The sequence below is a fragment of the Patagioenas fasciata genome, chromosome 3 (assembly GCF_037038585.1).
Source record: "Patagioenas fasciata isolate bPatFas1 chromosome 3, bPatFas1.hap1, whole genome shotgun sequence".
Classification (NCBI taxonomy): domain Eukaryota; kingdom Metazoa; phylum Chordata; class Aves; order Columbiformes; family Columbidae; genus Patagioenas; species Patagioenas fasciata.
In genome coordinates this window covers 120,161,862-120,185,409 of record NC_092522.1, presented here as the reverse complement: position 1 = coordinate 120,185,409, position 23,548 = coordinate 120,161,862, and the positions used below count along the sequence as shown (strand labels likewise).

The following is a 23,548-nucleotide window of genomic DNA, read 5'->3' as shown; positions in this document are numbered from 1 at the left end:
GCCATTAATTAGCTAAACGTTCCCGCTAGTAAACAAGAATAACGATTGAGGGGGCTGGAAAAAGAGACAGAGTCGGCCGGCAGATAGTCACAACAAACCAGCCCACTCACTGGTATGTGGAGACACTGGAGCGTGTATTTTACTTTATTGTTTTCCTTCCATGGAGGGGAAAAGAAAATCACCTTAATATAACACTGTCTTTCCCGTTGCTGCAGCCACATCCATATTAGCAGGCGAGAAAAGTCATTCCGTTCCTGCGGTAGGCACTCTGTCAAAGAAAGAGAAAAATCTGTAATGAATTATCACATCGACTTAAACAAGGGATGGAGGCAGAGAGCAAGGCAAGGCTTTCTTCCTGTTTTGTAGGCTATTCTGGCTGCAATCTAATAGTGTGCTTAATCGGAACATTTCTGGTGGGAAAGCTATAAGCAACCACTTTGCCTATTAAAAAATCAATGTGGTTAACAAGTGGTTAGCGACTCTATTTCAGGGGAGCGAGAGATAAGCAAAAATGTAACATCCTATTTTGTTAATTGCCTGAAAAATAGATGAAGCCAAAAATACACTATTCTGCTGAAGCTGTTTGTCCTTTATAAGCATGAGTTCTCTATTCACTATTTTCAAGAAACACTTCAAACCTATCTTAATAGTCTATAAATTACTGAATAATTACAGTTTTCCAAACCTTCTTTACCGTTTGAGTCTAAAGCTATGTAAACAGATACTGGTATAATCCCCACCCTGCAAAAACAAATTAATCTTAAAGACCCTCTGGTCAGTACAAAATAATTTCATATCCCCTATATTGTAACCTGGGATCAAGTGTTTTCAATGGTAAAGAAGCACAAGAGTTAAATAGCATCTGAGAAAATAATTTTAAAACATCCTGTGATACTGTCTCACTAAAATACCTTTAATGCATTTTTAACATCTCTTTCTGAATCAATATAGGAAACTATGTCTTTTTATGCCATGGACACTGGAAACCCTATATTTTAAGGGAATATTCTCAGTTTAAAAATGTATTGCTACTTTTTTCTTTTTTTTTTTTTTGGTGATATTAATGACATCTTCAAACAGGAAAGGAGTTTAAACACTTTTGCTTTATTTAGTTCACCTTCAGCAGTCATTCAACTTTGAAAATGAAAATATAGTCATCTACCTCATTATAGTCAGTGCTTCGTCAGATTTATTTTGTACCTCTTAAGCTCAAGCACTTAGGAAGTGCCATTTATAACTACCATTTTTAGTGGCTCTACCAATTTCCTAATTAATTTCAGCAGGTTCAATTTCTCCTCTCTTAAACTAGAATTAGAAAAGTATCATTAAGAGCAAAGGATAACCTCAAACAACTTTGTATATAAATAGCATTTATGCTGAAATGCAAGGAAATGGTTTCAAAAACAGCGAGCACGTATTCAGAGAGACAATTACAGACGCTGAATAGGCCAAAGGAAATATGTGCAAGATGTTAATTACAGCATCCCTTACGTTAACACCATATTTCAATATAGAGATCTAGCAGCATATGGCATTGAAGTCAAAGAGCAGAACATTAGCTCTGGTATAACACAGCCAGTCATCAGACATGACAGTATTGCTGCAAGCAAAACAAAAAACAAATCCAAAGACTCTATACCCCAACATAAAATGCACAAAACCAGACTAGCCAACGATTTTGAAAGGATCCAATACATTCCCACAACCACAAGCAGCAAGTCCAAGGGAGTTTGGATCTGCAGCTTGCCCAAACCATTATGGCTGGCATTTGGAAGCCGACGCAAAAGTCATGTTTTTAGCTCCTTGACCCCGATATTTTTACAGAGCTTTAAAACACAAGTGACAACCTTTAACACACAAACAAAATATTCAAGGCTATTGTGCAGTTTGATTGAAGATAAACGAACCTGAGCATAAAGTTGGATCCACATGAAAGGTAAAAGGTTGAACTTTCTGAAAGGAATTCTGGTTGCAAAGCAAAGTTGGGCTTGGCTGGGCTCACCTGGGAAATAAGTTTTAACATTTTCCAACATGGACAATATTATATGGTTAGTTATATCCCTGAAAAGGTCATTTTAGAAGGAAGTTTCAGAGGAGGAAGGATAACACCTTCAGAAAGTTGGATACACCTGTCAGTCTATATTTAGCAATATATTGTAACTAGTGTGGCTATAGTTAGGACTGAAAACTATTTCCTACTTAACTCTCTGTTTCACATACTTTAAACTTTCTGAAGCATTTTGCCCTTGGGTTGAAATTTCCTCTGCTTTAATCTCTGCCTGAAGTTCAATTTCTTTGGAAAGGACCAACAAAATTCCTTAGGCCATTTTGAAGTTCAGCAATAATGAAAACAACACATTTTTCCTTCCCGAGCCAGAGAAAGTCTTTCTGATATATGCATATTTTATGACGGAATTTAGTCATAAATTGAAGCATTTTGCCCAGAAACAATCTTTACCTTCAACCTCAGCTTCAAGGTAACCCTTTTGAAAATCAGTATTTCAGAGGGAGTTTGATTCATCCCATTCCATAACAAGATAACACTTCATTCTTATTTTGATACATTACTAGACAAGAGAGGTTAACCTCTAAAATGCTTTTATGCATAGCAAAACTATTTTACAGTCATCCCATCGTTCTGAGTTATACCATACATCTTTAAGATATATACAGCTGAATTTCTAATACTAAAAGACATCTCTTTACATGCCAAGAATTGTGAAGAGAAACAGCAAGATGTTTTTTATAAAACTTGCATGTGTATGGGCCCTTGCAAGAGAGAGGGTATATGTATGTGGCCATTATTTAATGTGGTTTGCTATAATGTAAAGGATTTGAAGGGCACTTGGGTGCTTTATGCCACTTTGGCAGTATCCATTTTTTAAAATTTTTTTAATATTATTATTTGGCTCAGAATTACAGATAGAGGATGATGCAGCCTCTTGATGTGGGATTAAAATGGCAAGCCGTAGATGTATCCATTTTGCTGGATATGTCTCGCTATAGCCCGATGTCAGGAGATAACACAAATCCCTCCTGGAGGCCTTTTTGGAAAAATGTCTATTTCATCCAAATTTTTTGTGTGCTCTCAAAATTTACTGTCTACCATCCCATGCTTTGATTCTTCCTGCTGTGGCCTGACTCTTTGCCATGACTGAAGGTCCATCAGCCTCTTACCATACACGATATGTGCGCGAGTGGTCAAGGGACCACCTTTTAGACACGAGCAATCACCTCTTGTGGCACAAATTACACCGTTGACCTTCCCAGAATGGATTCCATGCTGTGAAAAAGTTGCTATAACCTTGTGTGGCCAATCTAGCTCTCATCAAAACTCTTCTTGCTTCTTGCTGTTGTATGACAAGATTTTTGCATCCCCTTCTCTGACCTCATTACAGGTGAAAGGCTAGATTGCTGCTGGAGGTTAAGGAGGCTGGACCAAATTAAAAGCAGAAACACGACCTCCAACCTATCAAGTCCACTCTTGCTCCCATTTGCATAAGAAGAACAAAAATTTTGCTGCTTAGTCCTCTGCTTCCCAGCCCTGACCCCAGCCCATCCAGACATGACATGAAGAACCTTCTCATGGCCTCTCAAGCATCCTCTATCTGCCTATTGTATAGGAACCCCACCTTGAAAATGTTGTTCCTTCAAAATCACAGAATCACAGAATGTCAGGGATTGGAAGGGACCTCGAAAGCTCATCCAGTCCAACCCCCCAGAGCAGGAACACCCAGATGAGGTTCCACAGGAAGGTGTCCAGGCGGGTTTGAATGTCTGCAGAGCAGGAGACTCCACAACCCCCCTGGGCAGCCTGGGCCAGTGTCTGTCACCCTCACTGAGAAGAAGTTTCTTCTCAAGTTTAAGTGGAACCTCTTGTGTTCCAGTTTGTACCCAATACCCCTTGTCCTATCATTGGTTATCACCAAGAAGAGCCTGGCTCCATCCTTGTGACGCTCACCCTTTATATATCTGTAAACATTAATGAGGTCACCCCTCAGTCTCCTCTTCTCCAAGCTAAAGAGCCCCAGCTCCCTCAGCCTTTCCTCATAAGGGAGATGCTCCACTCCCTTAATGATATCCAAGCACATTGGATTCTGATACAAAGATGCTCTCTGGGATTGCTATCATTATCTAATAAATGCATATAGTTTGGTTTTTTTTGTTCCAACAGTCTGAAAGGAGGTACAGTGAACCAGAAAAGATGAGCAGTGTTCACTGCTGTTGGTCATCTAAAAGCAAGATCACACTTCGCCCTTAGTTTGGTGAAAGAAGGGAAAAATAATAGCTTAAAAAGGCAACCTGTCACAAAAGGCCTTGGTCAAGTAACTCCTCAAATTTCATGAAAAATCATCCATTTTCTGCTCTCTCTTTTGGACCCATGCCTCCTGCAGTGGTAACATATTATGAAGGACTACACAGAACCGCACCATGAAGAGGGCAGCAAAACTCCTGTCCCCACAGCAGGTCACAAGAAATGAAACAGTTTACTGAAGAGTTCATAGGACAAGTTTAGGGGCAGAAAATCACATGTTTATTAACACAAGATGTACTGTAGCTGTGATTTACAGAAACAAGTCCCAGCCAAACCTGAAGATGTGAGTATTCCTCAATTAGCTGACATATCATATTAGAAAACGAAGACTCTGAACAGGCACCTTAGAAATGGTTTCCAGTTAACAATTTACACTGGTGCTTAATTTCACAGCTGTAGCATGATGAGAAAGAATAATTTTGGCAAGAGAAAGAAACAGCTGTGATTTTTTGAGTGGGCTGAGGTTTAATTCTTATTTGGAATAAAATTTGGAAAGCCTGGGGTAAAACATCTCCAGCGGGCATCCCAGACACTGAAGTTTATTGGGCCAAATACTCCACTGGTTTAAGTCTGCAGTTTTGCTTACATTAAAGTCAAGGCACAATGTCATACCACAGGTCTGTTGTATCACTTAAAGACAGTAAATCCTGAATTATAGGTCCTGTACAAGCAAGTTACAGAACAGCATTTTTAGAACTTGAAGCCTCCCTTTCTTGTTGTCCTTGTGTATCTGTGTGGGCAAGTGGTTTAATTACAATGCATAAAGGGGAATGGCAGACAGAGACATCCAAATCAAAGAGCAAATCCTTGCTGAACTTCATTAGCAAACATAAATACAAATAGGCACATCTTGTTTGTGACATGCCACGGTCCTTTCCTCCTTTGGTAATTCTACTCTATTCTCTGATATTTGCATAAATGTAAATTGAACCATATGGCTTGAACTGGCTTATGATAGGGGAATCATATGCAAAACTTCTTTTCATTAAATAATTATTTTCATGCAGTCTTACAATGTTACTGTGAAAATCAGGGAGGATTGGATCTCAGACAGTGAAAGCCTTTATTTAAGAACAGTGGAGGGAGCCCTGCCCTTTAAATAAGAGACATTTTTGGATCAGACACTGGCTGGCAGGATGGAAAAAAGGATGTAGCATGAACTTTCATTCCATTCCAAATAACCTGGAACGCATAAAACACAAAGATTCTCTAATTTTAAATCTGCTCCTTTTCTCCCCGTGTCTTCTTTCCATTTTATTTGGGGAATGTTAACTCTGAAATTTCATTGGCCTGCTGTAATATCAAATAAGTCATCCTGGACTGATTCATAGCTCTTTGTACATAAAAAACATCTACATTAAAACCTCTGTGATTAAAAGGTTACTCCTCTAATTTTTCCCAGCCTGAACAGACAAACCACATGCAAAGAAGTGTCAGCTTATTTAGAGATTAAAATAATAATTAGTTTAAGAGGCAAAGTATAAGCAACATTGTTTGAAAAAGAAAATCCATATGTTGTTTAGAATTAGTTGCTTCTGTTTAGGTCTAAATAAATTTGTGTGGAAATAAACTCTCCTTATTAAAAGTACATACATGTTACAATAGAAACATAATGGATAATTCTCTCTCCAATTTAAAACAATAGCACTGAAGGTTTCATTTCTACAAACCCATCTTTAATCAGTAGCCAAAGCACAGACGTCTGATATTTCTCAGAGGGTGAGGGAACATTTTATGTATATAATGCCTAGTACATGGTCAATAATGAATAACAAATCCCAAATATTTATCTATGAACTTGTACAATGCTCCAGATGATCTGCCCCACTGTATTCATGAAATCTCAGGGATTTCATTTATGATGAGGCCAGACCGACGTGCTGAACTGCACCCATTTATCCATATAGTAATGGTCCCCCTGGAAGCACAACCACATTTGTGTTTAAGCTAGCCCACTAGGAACCACAGTTGGGTGTCAGAAACACAAATGAAACAACTCTGTTCCTCAGGTCTCTTCCCAGAGAGACGCCAGTGACAGCAGCAGTTCCACACCATGGGTGCCTGCCCTCCAGGAAGATCCCGAGATCACCAGCACTCTCTAGGTAGGTGACCACAAACACTGAGCACTGACAAAAGCACAGCCTCAGTAAACCACCCTTCAACAGCCTGTAACAAAACGCTTTCCAGCGAAGTCAGTTCTGGGCTTTGGTTTACCTTTTATCTGCCAACGGTGCAAACTTTCTCAATAATCACATAAAACTGTGTTGCTGTGTCCAGGAACAGGAATGTATCCATGACATATCATCCAGGTTTGTGAAAGAACATAGTCTAGATCTCAACTATCCAACCTTTTTATTGTTGCTCTCTGCAATAAGGACATTCCCAAGGATGATGTAAATGTAGGATCTCTGAAAAAGAAGGACCAAATGTATTTCTCAGACGCTTCATGCAATACCACCAGCGGAAGGAGAACATAATGTAGGGTTTGTACTGCTGTCCTTCAGCTCATTTTGCCAAATTTGCAATGCTGCAGTTAAGTAGTAAACACTGTTCTCAGGGCTGGGCTGATATTGTAAGAAAGAAAAACAAGGAAAAAGGATCATGGCTTCTGTTGCAGCAAGAATTTGGGGTGTGGGAGTGGGGTACCAGTGTCTGCCAAAAGAAAAGAAGAACTGAATTGGTAGGGAGAGAGAGATCATTTTAAATTTCTCAGAGGGTACTGTAAACAGTGGAGAAAGAAGGAAAAAATGGAGCTATAAAACAATACTTGGCAGCCAGCTTTGGAAAACAAACATATTTTTGCAAAGTTCTTCCCATCACTGCCACCAACTTTAATAGGCTTTATTTGTGTGAGAGCAAGAAACCCTACTTAATCGTCAGAGAAAAGGCACACTGCTTAGCACACTGATAGAAATTCCTCTTCTGAGCCCCACTTCACCTGCACATTGGTCTCAGTTCACAGTCAGAGGGAGGAATTCCTTCCCCCAGGCTGCAGAACCTGTAACTGGCCTCCATCAACACCTTCCCTGGAGTGACGCTGCTTCTCCTGTGGAACAAGCTGAAACCCAGCGAGTTATTATTGCTGTGGGTCTAATCATAGAATCATAGAACAGTTTGGGTTGGAAGGGACCTTCAAAGCTCATCCAGTCCAACCTCTGCCATGAGCAGGGACATCTTCACCCAGATCAGGTTGCCCTGTCCAGCCTGGCCTGGGATGTCTCCAGGGATGGGGCATCCACAACCTCTCTGGCCAACCTGCGATAGGGTTTTTTCACCCTCAGTGTAAAAAATTTCTTCCTCATGTCTGGCCTGAATTTCCCCTCCTTTACATTAAAACCATGAACCCTTGTCTTATTGCAACAGGTCCTGCTAACAAGCCTGTCCCCATCTTTCTTATCAGCCCCTTTTAAGTACTGAAAGGCCACAATAAGGTCTCTCCAGAGCCTTCTCTTCTCCAGATTGAACAACCCCAACTCTCTCAGCCAGTCTTCATAGGAGAAGTGTTCCAGCCCTCTGATTATTTTTGCGGCCCACAGCTGTCTACCCATGACGTGCTACTGGCACAGCACACAGCAGGTCTCCATGAGGCACCAGACACAACCTGTTGGACCTCAGAGTTATTCGGAAAGTTTAATCCCCTCACTGTAATGGAAATGAAGTGGTTCCCGCATATCTCCAATTTCTTCAAGAGTATCGCAATTAATTCATTAATAACTTTACCACCTTACATCAAACTGGTCAAAACACTTTGAATTGCTCAGAGGCCAATGTCTCCTTTTCTGACGTGTCTCAACTCGCTGTAGCTGTACAGCAGCAATTATGTATGCAGGCAATTTTGTTATGTCTGAGAATTAAGTTGAAGCTAGAAGCCCTGAGACATACAAAGATACTGAAACCTCTGGTTTATGACTCAGGAACTGCACAGTCACAGCACTCCCATGTGAAAATATACCACTAATAAAAAGAACTCCTTCAACCTGAGACTAATTTGGCAGCAAATAACCTGGATGGCTCCCTCTCTCCAAGGATGGCTTTTCTGGTCTTTTTAAGGTTTACTTGTACTGTTGCAGACACTTACGTTGTTTTTTTTCTGTAGGAAGTGACAGAAGAGGTTAAATTCCCCTTCTGTGTCACTGCTGCTCATGAGTTCAGCATATGATTTTGAGTGAATTTATTTGGAAACAATATGGTGTGGTACAGTCGTCTGAGTACAAGGGCAGGAGCCAGGGCTGGGCTCTGCTCCCAGCTCCAACACTTACTCGCTGTGTGGCCTCAGACAAACCACTTAATGTCTCTGTGCTTCAGTTTCCCCTGCCTTTGAAACAGAAACACTATCACTCGTTGAAAACCTTTTTTGAGGATTGCTTGATTACAGAGCTAATGCGTGGTGTTTTGAAAACATTTCAAGCTATTCCATAATTATTATTTTCATTTTCAATGCATTATATCTTCCGTTGTAATGGCTGAACTACCAGATGTACAGAAATGGATGCCGAAACTGGCAGTTATTGGATAGGAGGAGCGGGTATTACTTTGAAAACAATTAAATTTACTTGGGCAAAACGAGACAGTTTACCTACATTCTTTGCTTGAAACTGCTGAAATCACAATGAAAAGGAGCACCTAATGACATTTTGCAACATACTTCTCTTCCCCCACCCCTCGAAAACATCCCGTGAACGCTCTCTGCAGTGGGCATAGCACCTCTATCCTCTCTTTGATTCAACGAAGCATTTCACTGGGGAAATGAAAACCCCAACCAACAACACAGGGTAGAGAGTCGGTTTGTAAACAGAGAAACTTTCTCAGGCTCCGAGGCCCTTTGCTGGTGGCGGCGTTGGGGTGCAGCCACTTCTACCCGTGCTCCTTGCTGACTGATGTGCTCTGTCTGCAGCCGGACGCCTGCTCACCGGAGCGGTGGGAGGTAGGAGGAATTAAGGTAACGCCTCAGTGGTTACCAGTGGAGGAGATGGGAAGGAATTAAAAAAAGAAAAAAAGAAATATACTATTTCAATCAAAGTCTGAAATTTGTAGAAGTGGTTTTGGTCTCAATATAGAAAAAATATTTATCCAAGAAACTCCTACTCGGGTGCGAACATCCTACTTCTAGTGGGATTTTGTTTGGCAAAGCACTGCAAAAGAGTGGAAGCTAATACAGAGCATGTCTATAAACAAATATATTTATTTAGTACAGATTGACACATTCACTAGAGTATTTCAGTGATTACACGTGTAAAACTATTTCCTATAGTGGTTTCCTTTTGTGATTCTGCTAATTTAGTCAATCCAACCCATTTTCATGCATTGAATGTTATGAGCCGTTTCAGCCACCCAGACTGAAGCGCGCATTTGGAGACTACATGCCTGTTTTTTCATTTCATCATCTACACATAATTATTTGGTGATACTAGGAATCTGAGCTCAAATGGAAGCCAACCAACATTTTAATAGCTTAAAAATCATACAAAATGAAGTCTGCCCTGAGGTTAATGAATAAGAGCCAAATCTTGAGGTTCTCGTTCAGCTTTTACTCACTCCTTATTCAAGCAAAAGTTGAATCAATTGTAGTTGGGCTGATTAAAACCAGAAGACCATATATTTGGACCTTTCTCTCAGGTAAAACTGAATAAATTATCCAGGATTAGGCTGCAGAATGGCATCCAATCGATCTTTCACGTGTATTTCTGCAACAGGACGGAAAAAAAATCCAAGTGCTGAGGCAGTTTCACCAGTTAAAACAATACTTTGGAAGCAGAGTAAATTATTATACACTACCAGGTTTTATGACATTTATATTAGAAATAACCCTCAATCAAAATACATTTTCTGGTCCCTCCTGAACTTCTGAAGACCAGGATCAAATCCAAACTTAAAAAATGGTCCATGAAGTATGAAAGCCAAATGCCCTTTTCCTTCAAAACAAAGCTCCACCTCTAATTTGAATTTTAATCGAGGCATATATTGATACAGTTATTTGATTTTTGATGACGGGAAGCATCAATTGACAAGAATTTAGGCAATTAAAAGCTGTTATTTAATCATATGCAAGATGTCCTACTCCTTATACAAATAATGGAATGTGCTTGTAAAAACTACAAAGCAGATGAGTTAATTCCTTTGAACAGTTAACACTTCACTTGTAATTGGTGATAATCACAGAAAGATGCTCCTCCCTTAAATAACAATCCAATCTGGAGCACAAGTCTGATGAGGAGCGGCTCAGGGGCCAGGGCTGTTCAGTCTGAAGAAAAGGAGGCTGAGGGGAGACCTCTTCCCTCTCTGCAGCCACAAAGGAGGTTGTGGTGAGGTGGGGGTCGATCTCTGCTCCCAAGTAACAAGTGATAGGACAAGAGGAAATGGCCTCAAGTTGCACCAGGGAAGGTTAGGATTGGATATTGGGAAAAAATTCTTCCCAGAAAGGGTTGTTAACCATTGGAACAGGCTGCCCAGGGCAGTGGTGGAGTCACCATCCCTGGAGATGTTTAGAAGACGTGTAGATAAGGTTCTTAGGGACATGGTTGAGTGCTAGATTTAGGTTATGGTTAGACTCAATGATCTTAGTGGTCTCTTCCAACCAGTATTATTCTATGATTTTAGTACTGACCAGCCATGTCAAATAATGACACATTTATCCCATTCAAGCAAGATCTAAGCATGAGGATGTCGAAAAGAAAGTAGTATTAAGAACAGATTTCTTCAGTATATGCAAAGTGATTAAGAGAAGAGAAAAAATATCTGTAACAGGAATGTTCTGGTCATCTGTGATCATTAGCAGATCCCCTGACTTGGCCTGTGGGACAGTGGCCACATTCACTATCTCCTGACAGCCAGCAAGTAGGATCTTGGCGCTGAGATGTGCTGAGCACGTGAAGAACTTGACGGTGGGTGGCTTCACTTGTAAGGAAGCAATGTGGGACACAGAAAGAGGGTGATCTCCTCCGAATCACTGCTCATGCTGCAGGGACTGGTCCAGGTGCCCCAGAACCTGGGGCTCTCCCAAGCAGTTCCTAACAGCAGTACCTGCAGGACAGACAGACGGACTCCTTCACGTATTTAGACAGGGGTCTAACGAGCGCTAACAGTGCTAATGACACACCGGCCAGCATGCAAAGACTGCTCAAAGCCTTGCAAGCTCCTGCCTAAGGCAGCCTATACAGAAAAGAGACCTTGTTGCACCTTCAAAGAGCTTCTAGTAAGTTACTAGCTCAATGGATGTACCAAGAAACTTGGGATCCCAAAGGATGGCCAGGCTTTTTTTTTACATTACACTTTTTAAATTACATCATATCCACATTCATGTGTTGGAAAAGCTGGTTCACAAGGCAAGATGGACTTCTAGTTTCTATAATGTGTGGCTCAACTTATCTCTAATATTTCCAAATGTCTCTCTGCCAATCTATTTATCACCTATCTAACCTCTTGCCAAAATGTCCCATCCCAGAGACAGTAGGCGGTTGCTGAGAACAGAATTCTAAAATGTCCTTCCTAGAATTGACTAAAAGTTGATTTTGGTCAATTCTGCTTGATCGGTCTGTGGAAGGGGCAATAATATTTACTCTGCATAGAAAATGAAATAACTAGGTGGACTCTCAACTTTCATGCTAAAGTCCGTCTCCATAAACCCATTTATACACATTACTTACTATAGAACTGTTTACTTAAAAAAAGCTTATTTTGAAATGTGAGGACATACCAATACCAGTAACAATATCTCGGTGGTCTGACCCATCACATCAAACAATCTCTTCTTCAGTACCACGTCTTGTCTTTTCCTTTTGTATCCAGTTTTACAGAAGACATACATTTATATGCACATCTATAAAACTGATACTTGTCTGAAAACAAACTGCCTGGGCCATGAGATTCTTCTGGCTGATTGCCATTGTTCAGTCGTTAAATACAGGCTTACGAATAGGGAGATAGATTACCCGCTTGTAACTCCATCAAGGGCTTTTCATGATATCGCAGCCCATATTTTTTTAATAACATTGAGGAATATTTAAATCCTGTATGAAAGTTTTTTCATAAGTACTCCTTTGAAGTAAGAGCATTTTGATTTGTGTGCATGCTGACACCAGAACAGCTCGATTACTGCATGTTCATTTATCAAAGGGTGCGGGGTCGATCCCGTTCAGATGTGCAATTATTGCATCAAATACATAACATGCGCTAATCATGCCAACATCAACACCCCCACTTCCGATGGCTGGAAATACAAGAACAGTAAATAATTACTGTAAATGCAGAATGAGTTGGGTCTCATTAAACGTTATAGTTAGTAAAGCAATAAAAGTTTGTATCAAAAAGAGCAGAAAGGCAGTAGGTGGGTTACTGAGCCCCAAACCTACAACACATTGCAGGTCCTGGTCTTAAAGACAATGGGACCCAGTGGATCCGCACTTCGGCAAAGAGAGAGCCTGTTGTCTCAGCCACGTTATTTATTGTAATGCTGTAACTCCCTTTTTCTTTGTTCCTCCTCCTCCCCCCAGCCAAATGGCTGTTGGTAAAATAGGATTGTCAAATCCAGGTTTTCAGCCCTCCAGTAGCTCTGAATTTCCTGGCTTTTGTGGAGTGAAATCAGCCCCTTAACATTACTTATGTGCATTTTGTTTTGGGTAATTGACATTAATTTTTAGGTTGCATCACTCACATCAATCAGCACTGTCCTCAGAGGACTAGAGTTAAGGGGCCACAATAGAAGGGCACGATACTGTTTCTTTTGTTTTATTTTTGGAGCACTTTGACTACGCTATACTTTTCCAGTTGATGTTACATTCTTTTTGTGTGAGACAGTGTAAAAAATTACTGTCTGTCTCATTTAAAAGAATACTTTGGTATTACGGTAAACAGCTCTAGACACTGGGACAGTCAACACTGGTAAAAATTCAAGTTGAAACGTTTTGTCTATATAACACTTTGAAGAAAGTATGGAACTGCAACACATTTCTTGAGAGAGAAAGATGTTGCCCGTTACAGATGTTTTCCATATGGTAGGTGGAAGGTTGGCCCCTTCCCCCTCCACTCATCGGTGTTCTCACATCGTAGAAGGCATCTACAAAGACAATACGGCTGTAAATGATATTCCACAGAAGCCTCCATCAGCACGTATTGTGCAGGAACAAGCTGATTTTCATTGTGCAGGGCAGGAATATCCACCATTGCAGCCTGTTTATGGTGAGGATTTTGGCTCTTCAGTTTACCATTTTACCAGTGCAGTGCACAAATACTCTGGGGTAAGTGGTCAAGAGAAGCCAGATTAAGGCTTCAGATGCTAAAACGATGAAATAGAAAAAAATAGAGTATTTTAGTAGAGATTACTGCAGATTATCATGCTGCATCAGATGGTGGGCTCAACACCTTCTCCCTTATGGGTGGGAAGGAAAATTTTCTCCCCCACAAGATCATGATTTTAAGGGGAGAAGAATCCAAGGCACCTCAACAGGACTAAGACCTAATTTTTAGACATCGGTACATAGTCATACACACAGGATTAGAGGTACAGCCTTCGGTAACAGACAGCCTTCGAGTGAAGAATAGATCTGTTGCCTCATATTTTCTGTTGCTCCCATCAATAGATAATAATAGTTACAAGTAAAATGGACATTGAAGCACAGCTGGACTTTTAAGAAAGCACAGTTGTATTTCCAGCTGTTCAGTACCTGTAATGGAGATCACATCTTCAAAGGATCTTAGAGGCCCAAAGCACCATTTTGTCATGCTTACAGTCTGGCTCAAAATAGTTCATCACCCTAGGTGTACTCCTTTCATAAATCCCGATACTGTTTTTGGATGCTGGACCTTTTCTAACACTTGAGTCTTGAATGCAGGTGTGACTTTCTAAATGTTCAATGTGAAATGGAGGCATTTCCTCATCTCAACCACTCCTTTCCCAAAACACATAATACTCTTATCTCAAAAGCAATGAAGTTCAGAATAAAAAGAACCTAAACAAACATGGAATTTGTGTTAAAAAAAAAAGAAATAATCTTTTTGCCTCTCTCCTTGTGCTTTTGGTTTTAGACAAGGCATGGAACTGTCTATGTTAGACTATATTTCATGTGTGACCCGACCATTATGTTTCTTCATGCTAGCCTATATTTGTAACATATATAGATACTAGCTTGCATATTTTGCCATTAGCTATTATATATTATTGCATAATAGTAATATAATATCTAGCATTTCTACAAAATAAACTCTAATGTTGAGATTTTTGAAAGCCAACTAGTGACCTTAGCTATTTCACTCCTGGTCATTTCACCAGGAGCTATGTTGCTAAAACTTTAAGTAGGCTGAGAAAGAAACATTTACTTAATATCTACTTAAACTTTTATTCTTTCTTGCTTTTTCATTTTTATTTACTTCTCAGTTTTCTAAAATGTGCACCACCATTGACTCATTTCTTAGAATCTACAAGATATTCCCCAATAACCTGAAATATTTTCAGTTTCTCCTTTCAATGTATTTTCCTGTTCACCTTTTCCTGTTCCTCATGACAGCATTTTTTTTTTCTAATTCTTTATTACCACCTCTATTCTCTTTAACCTTAGTCAAATCTTTCCTTCTATTTATCTCTGTCTTTGCCCCTCAGTTCAGCTTATCTACCCCTTGCTTCCCAGCCTGCTCTCCCATCTCTCCATAAGTGATCACTCTCACTCACTTTTGACCAGCATCTCTCTCTGCAGTTCTTCTTTCCAATCTTTTTTCTGCAGGTGCTTGACTCTCATCCCTAAGGAAGTGAAGGGCTTCTCTGTTTTGATATAATTCCATCCAAAACTCACTTCATCCTCTCTCAACCAGCTTTTGGCTCTACAACTGAATTAGCCGTTGTTTCAGAAAGTATAGAAAACTGGATCTGCTGCTTATTACAGCTTTAGGACAGATGAGTAGTTTTGGTACTACCAAAGGGGCATTGGGCATAAAGAGAAATGCAGTGATTGTGTACAGGAGTAGGAGGACCATGATTGCCAATTTGAAGTAGCCAGCAGTTGGCATCCAAGGCACAGAGCCCTCCAAAGCTTGAGGGAGTTTTCGTACTTCCCAGAAGCTTAAGTTCAATCTTGGATATTAAATATATATATTTATTTCCTTTTTGGCTGTAATTATTCAGTTTTCTTAAGGAAAAGAAAGCAAAAGGGAGAGGAAAAAAAGGGGCACATGCGACCTTGGTGTCAAAGAGAAGCAAGTTTGTGTATAGTCCATCAAATAAATTGCTCAAAACCACTTCACCATTGTGGAAATATTCCCCTTGTGAAAAGCTGGGGCTTCTGACCTAGAAATGGTGGCCCCTAGGTTTGCCCTGCTCTGATCTGGATGAACTCACAAGCTGTCATTTCTAGCAAGCTTCTATTTTTGCTTGATAAATTGGTGACACTTAGTAGCTGTAATATTTCCTCCCTTCGTCTTTAGCTGGGCACGAGTCAACTGAAAATGCATGACTAAATCCCACATATCTCTTAGCAAATGCAGAGAAATTGTGGAGCAGGGCATATTTTGGGGTGATACTAATTCATAGAATCATAGAATGTCCTGAGTTGGAAGGGACACACAGGGACCATCGAGTCCAACTCCTGTCCCTGCACAGGACAACCCCAAAATTCACACCGTGTGTCTGAGGGTGTTGTGCAATCACTTCTTGAACACTGTCAGGCTTGGGGCCGTGACACCTCCCTGGGGAGCCTGTTCCAGTGTCCAGCACCCTCTGGGTGAAGAACCTTTTCCTCATGTCCACCCTGAATCTACCCTCACACATCTTCCTGCCATTCCTCAAGGGCAGTTTTTGATGGGGTGAACCACTGATCCTGGCTCTCTGTAGCGGGGTGAAATTCATCCATCCCCAAGGAAACAACCCTTTTTTGCTATGTTACATGTAGTACTTATGACAGGTGTTACAGAGATCAAAATATAAGCATGACCACACTGCACAGTAAAACATCTTGGTCCTGATCTGGAAGCGAATATAGCTAAGGCGGCTGCTGATTCAGCTTTGGCTTTTGAAGTGACCGGCCGGGGTGCCAAACAGGGTGGTGTTTTTGTCTTGTGGGCAAATTTTAATCAGGCACCAGGCAGAGACAACCAGCTAATTACTCACAGGCCACTTGCCCAGTATGAAAAGGGAACAATTTTTAATCTTTGACAGATTGGATTTGAACAGGCAACAGACGTGAAAGCATCTATTGTCCATTATCCAGCCCAGCCATGAGACTTCCAATTTCTCGGTTACCATGTAGCCTGTTCAGAAAAGGTTTGTCAAGCAACAGCCTCTCTAAACATATTACATCAAAATTCCTTACACTATGCCACATATTCAACTTGCCTTTCCAAAAGGAGCCACATAATAAGTTTCTAACAAGGACAGTGGTTATTAAAGCACTCTAGATTTTCTAGGTCAAAGAGGTGAAAGGCAAAGTCAAAATAACTGAAATAAAATATTCTATAAATCATGTGTGCTCACTTAAAAAATACCAAAAAGCGAGATATGAAGAGATCTGCTGCTATACTAACCAAAATGCAGTTAACGATTTTGAATTACCGTCTTCTTGATGAAAGCAAGATTTAAGGCGCCAGAGCTGGCTTTTGGAAATACCCAAACAGTTCAAAACCAAACAGAGCTTAGTAGAAGCTGGATCCTTCTTTCTTTTCCCACTCCCTCTTCCAAAATGTGTAAGACAGACATGGCAAAGAAATACCCTGGTAATGCATGTTGTTCCTTTTTGTAGAATTAAAGCCAAAAGTAGATACCTTTTTCACATATATGTTTCTTTAGGTGACCCAGGGATCTAAACTGGGAAGTGTAGAATTTCTTACTGCATTTACAACAACAAATCTTTTTAAAACTGCCAGCTGTATCTCCTACTTCTTAGAAACACTGAGAACTGAGATTTCTGAAAAGAACTTTGTATCATTTCAGTCTGTTTTGAGACATGGTTTTTCACAGTTCTGCATCTTTATAGTAGTACATAGGAAGAGAAAAAAACATAATTTTGCTGCAGTTTTCTTCTTTAGGAGATACCCCTTATTTTTCCACTTCTTAGCTGTGTTCAAACCCATGCTTACTGTGAAGACTAGAGAAGATTATCAGTTTTTCAAGGAATATGCTTTGCCTCCTATTTCTCAGTTTTCAAAGCTTTTCTCTGTAATGATGATTTTGCAGTGGTTGAGTGCAACTCATTGAGAACGAATGTGCACTTGGTTAAGAAAATGTTGATTTACAGAAGAAAACAAAAAGAGACAAAATGAGGGTCTAAAATGGGTGTAAAGGAGCTGCAACCTACTTTCTAATACGGGGCATGAACCCTCCAGTACAAGTGAAGCAGAGAAGTGAGAAGGAAGTGGGTGAGAATGGGAATAGATGTTCTCATTCAATGAAGACCCAGAGCAGTCTTTGTTGGTGGGCTCCACGGATCCCCAGATGTAATCCAGCCCCCACCCAACACTTCCTGGCAAAAAAAAAACCCAAACCAAAACAAAACACAACAAAAAACAACAGTTGGGGTGGGCTGTGGTACCACTTGCCTTCCTTCTGGGTGAATCCAGAGGAGGAAGGGATCAGGATAAATTATAAGTCCCTGCAAAAGCTCCGTGTGTTTATGATCGCGCCATCTGGAAGCAGTGATAACTGCGCTGTTAATGGAGGCGTTACTACAGAAGATCTGCCGTGTCTATTAAAACCAGCCATGCTGTGTGCTGGCTCACGATACAAGTTTGCTCTAATTTCTTCCTTGACATTTCATTCCTAAAGCTGTCAATAACCCGTTAACCTTCCTGGCACTGAAACTCTAAAACAAAGTCCTATTTCAGCTCTGATTTTGAATCTGAATTGTGATAAGCAATACAAAGGCTAAGTTTACAATGCATAGTTGTCCTAATGTAAATGCTATAGGCATGTGTTGTTATTTTTCCTCACACAAAGCTCTTTGCATCATAAACCAGGATACAACAATGTTGTTAGGTGCTATCCCAAAATTAATTTCTTTGATTGGATGAATTTAATGGAAGAATAGGAAACGTTCTTTACTGGTAACTGGCAGCTTCATCCTGTATTTTTCAATGGCCAGAAGTGTCCTGTAATCAAGGGGATTGCTCACATTCATACAGTTTAAAGCCAGAAGGGAAAATTAGATCATCTAGTCTGACCTCCTGCATACCACAGACCACAGAATTTCAGCCAGTTGCCCCTATTTTGGGCCAGTAACCAGTTTAACAAAAGCATCTTTTTCCAGAAAATCATTTGACCTCCACTTGGAGTCATCAAGATCTAGACAATGCAGAACTTCACTTGGTAGTCTGTTCCACTGTGAATTTCCTTGTGCCTTATTTCTAACTTGTATTTCTCAGCTATTACTTTTCTATACAAAGTTACAGAACAGCAATTCTGACTGTCTCCACAATAATGGTAACATTAATGTGAAAAGAACATGTCCAGTTGGGAAGCTAAGAAGCCTTTTGGCCACATGCATAAAAATATTTAAGCACCAGCTGATCCAAATAAGCCCTTTACTGGATTTACTGACATCTCTGAGCCAGGTACAAAAGGATACATCTACAGAAGCATTTTATTTTGGAAGAGGGTGGTGGTTTTGAAACAAATGTTCTATTCATCTCCACTTACTGCACGTCGGTTTGCACCTTGGCATGATTTCAGAGCACACGAACTGGACCCTTTTCTTGATAAAACCAAATCAAAAGATGCACTCCAACCACAACCAGGCATTTCAGTCAATGGGACCAGGCTAGACCTAGTGCTAGAACAAAAGTAAACCCCACTCACATGCTCATCGTGTGGATGTCAGGTCAGCGCCAGCCATTTATCTTCTACACATCTGCTCCTATTTGCACCACTTGCAAAGCAGCCACAGCCTAACTCCCCCTGACTTTACAGAATTCCATGCCAGCAGCAGAGAACAGAAAATCAAAGATTTAGCAAATCATTTCAGGAAAACAGTAATTAAAGGAGTTTATTTCGTCGAACAAAAGATGGGTATTAATTCACAGTCAGAAGAACAATGGGAGTGATCAAAATGTAACGCAGCCAATAAAGAGAGCTAATTATTTTTCAGGAAATAACAAATATTGTGGACTAATTCACTTGATTTGTCCTGAAAAGACCAACTCAGAAAAACATAGGGCTTCCGGGAGAATTGTCAAGAAAAGATAAGGGGGGAGATTGATGTGGAAAGAGCACAAACAATCTGACCTAATAAAGATCAGAAGAACATTCCAGAATCAGGAATGGCTATTCTACAACATTTTAGAGACAATTACCATAGTGGGTCTAATTCTCTGTTTTCATTCAATGACCTTCAATATACTGTCCAAGAAAACAAGAATAAGAATACATCTTCAGAAGCTGCATCCATTTACCCAGACCAAGACATATATATAGGTCAATTAAGCCTTTTACGTTAAAGAAGACAAAAAACGAGACAAGCAATTCCACACGAGGCCACTTAAGTCGTTTTTTGTGGCAGCCAGACAAGCAGTGCCCTTCTCAGAAATCAGTGCTTTTGTGTGGAACAGAAACTACCAAGACATGAGCAAAGAGCAGCAAGAAGATGGCTAGATCAATGGTTACTTTAAAATATTTTGTATTTGTGTTGAGGAAACTCCTTGGAGAGTATAAGGGTCAATGGATGGGACATCATAGCAAACCAAGACTTATCAGAGAGATCTTTAGGGAAGTTACTGACACAGCAGAAATAAGAACTATTTCAGTCTTATTTCACCAAGTTTTTTTCCATCTTTCAAATCGTATTTCCTGTAAGTATTCATTTCCAGGAGGTGAAAGGTGGAAGCACTATCAGATTGGCCAGTATGACCTCTTATAATATCAAAATTCCCAATTATCCCATCTTTTCACAACACAATAGCAGCATGCATTTTCTATAAAGGGAAAACCAGTCACTAGAAATTTCAGCATGCACTTTTGTAAGAGTACAAATCTCTGTTCAATGTTTTCTTTTGACAGTCACCCCATCTCCGCTTTCTGTTTCTAGTATTTTCAACTTTCCAAGGGATTGATTTGTTTTTTTGTTCTTATATTTTTGTGATTTCTCCTTTCTGGGTGTACTAAAGTACTGAAGTACTACAAAAACAAAGGTAGAAAATACCTGTTCAAACCAGGGCCAAGTACCAACATAAAACACACAAAAACTTTGCTTTCAGCATGTCTGTCAATCCAGAAGTACAAATTACACTGCGGAAAAATGCAGTCAGAGTTCATGCTGATGTAACAAATGACTTTTTGGGTTGTTCAAGAAATATTGATAGGTGCTAATTTAAAATGAGATTTTAGGGTTTGGACTGTTTGAGAAGGTAACCAAGATCTACAAGAACTTTTCAAAAGATTAAGTTGCTCTTTGGATTCTAGATACAATTGAAAGAAAAAGAAATTTCCAACAAGAGGGTGAATCTGAAAAGAACAAAAAGGTGATTTTGAAAACTTTGTAAGGTTCTGAGAAGTCCCTTTGGTCTTTGGCTGGTGACGCAGGATATGTGCAAGCAGTAATCAGTTCCAGGCCTGCAGTAGCAGTGCTCACTCATAATAGAATAAAATTATAGCTTACATAGGAACTCAGAATTGAGAAAATCTCTGACTATTTGGCAAAGGAAACTATCAGGAAAGTAGAGGGGTGGAGAGGGAAAGGTTGTAAGGAATAAAGAAAGAAAATTACACTGTTTGGACCAATTACGGGACAAAGGAGGGAAGAGGGGCAGAAGGACAGCAACAGCAGAGGATCACAAAACAAGCTCAAGGATAAACAGAGATAGCACAAGCCAAAGAATTTGGCAATGGGTACCTTCAAGGAACCCGGTCCATATATTATTATCCTTGGAGAAATGTCCTTGCCACTGCAGTTAGTTTTCACCAGCATATCAACACATTCTCTGATGGACTGGCACATGTACATGAGAGTCTTCAAAATGAAACTCAATATATTCCAGTCCCCACTGGAAACCTCACCTTCTAACCCAGTCCCTGCTAATGTAACCAGTTGGGCCTGGAAAGATGCCATATGTGATCATCTCCTGTATTACAGCTTTGTTCGTCGATGCTGGAAAGGAAACCTCAGGCATGATAATACCAAAAGTTAACACACACCAGCACTGCTACGCCAGCTCCAACCAGCTACATTTTTCTGACTCTGTGGTGGTTTTAAGTTTTCCTTCTCCCCTTCCCCCTGCTCTGATCAAGGACACACATGGCTACCCAAAAGCAGCAAAGCCTTTCTACCAAAATTGCTCTCCTTTGGTAACAAGACCGCAAAAGGCTGAAACACAGTACACTGTCTGCCACCACCCTATTCGGGTTGATTGTCTTTTAATAGCTACAATAAAGTTGTGCAAAGGAATAATATTCCACATCCTCGACTCTCCTGGGCAGTATATGGACAATCCCAAAGGAAAGTGTGCCTTAGCTGAATCTGCTACTTTATGAGTAAAACAGGAAGTTCAGTCCCCTTTTATTGTACCTTTTTTTCTTTTTGAAAGGCTGCCCAAACAGTTCCAAGTTGAGTTGAAGCAAAGTTATTGATGTCAAGAAGCCAAGATCTTTCGCCATGGCTCACTGAATGAGGAAGGAAGAAAACTGTTTGTACTCAGCTGTCCTTTGCTTCTCCAGGCTTAGCTCTGAGCCAAAGAAGCAGGAAGAGGAGAAAGATGAATAAGTGAAAAGGGATAATGTTTATCTTTTAACAAAATCACAATGTTCTGCTCCTAGCTCTAGCAGCCAAGACTCGCTGTCGCATCTTTAAGACAGATAGGCTCTTCTCTGAGAGACGACAGGCTAATTATAGTGCTCCCGCCAGAAGGAACTCACACATGCAAACCATTATGTAAAATATAATTTTTTTCTTTAAGAATGCTCAAGATCATTAGACATGGTTTTTTCAATGCTAGAAAATCAAGCCAAAAATGAAAATAAACAGTTTCAAGTATTTGCAACATAATTCCCTCATGCATTTATGGAAATATAGTAAAAAGCGCCTTAAAAAAAATGTGGTTTGACATTTCATGCTGCTCTGTTTTTCTGTTTTTCCAGTTCTTAACATTTGCCCTCTTGTCCTGTATCATTTCAGTTCCACTACAAATGGAAGAGATGATGGTGGTAGCCTTTGTCATTTCTACAGTATTTTTCAGCCTTGTTTCAACTGATCGGTGGCAGAAAGCAACACAAAGACTTGTCGTAAATGATACACATGCTTTACAAATTCTATTCTGCATAAAACAAATGCAAACTCATTGTATGCAAATACGACAGAACCGTTCACCAAGAGAGTTACATGCACAGCATTGCTTCCCTAACAGTGAGCTTTAGTAAATTAAGTCTAAAGCGTTGATCTACTTCATCTAACGTGGAAATATCACCCCTTTTTCCAAACCCCCCTTCCTCCAGAGGAAGGATTTTCTTCAATACACCACCACCTTCCAGAGCGATCCTCACTTTAAGACCAATATGGAACACTTTCACCGAGTTTGGCTATGATGATGATGTGCAGTGGCTTCATCTCCATTTTATGCAAAGAGAACTGAACTCCCGGCTGTCTAAACTAACCGGTATTTTAATGGTTTTGTCTAGTTTATAAAGCACAGAACTATTGACAAACCAAACACCATGGTCTAATGGATTAAGCAAGCAATTGCATGCCACAAATTCCTGAGTTTTAATCCAAACTCTCTTGGTGCTCACCTTCTTATTCAATGAAATTGAGATAATATTTATCTTCTACTTTATGACGGCGTCGTGAGAGTGAGTAAATGTTTTGACAGCTCTTCAAAAGGTCAGGGCCTAACCAGGCACCTGTATTTTACTGAAGAAAACTGTTTCCTCAAATTCCTATGATATGATCACAGCCCCCTTCTCCAGAGCCTCTCAGATCAGTTCATAATAACCACTGACATTCATAACATCTATCCACATGCAGCAAGTTAGGCACTGATTTCAGGCTTCAGAGTGATTTCACCTGTAATCTCATTATGTATGTAAATTATCTCCCTACCACAGGAATAATTCAGAAAACGTAAGTGCTAAGAAACTTCTAATTTATTACTGATTTAATCCAGAAGCACAGCACCTCCCGATGTGTTGGTAACGCCAGTCAACTTTAAAATTGTCATTTAACATGTGAATTGCATAAAACCATAAAGTGGAAAAACAATTAATTTTACAGAAAATGTCTTAATAATCACTTTTTTCTTGATACTTCAGCAATTGATGCTCTATAAAGGTTTACA

General features: G+C 40.0%; 1 protein-coding gene across 1 annotated transcript in view; it reads right to left on the bottom strand.

Annotated features, from left to right (window-relative positions):
- Nucleotides 1-117: 117 nt before the first annotated feature.
- SUPT3H (SPT3 homolog, SAGA and STAGA complex component) overlaps nucleotides 118-23,548 on the bottom strand; it is a 281,071-nt gene continuing 257,640 nt past the window's right edge. Inside the window, 1 exon segment of the mRNA XM_065835220.2 lies at nucleotides 118-268. Within this exon segment, the coding sequence (XP_065691292.1) occupies nucleotides 227-268 (42 nt within the window). The 3' untranslated portion in view covers nucleotides 118-226.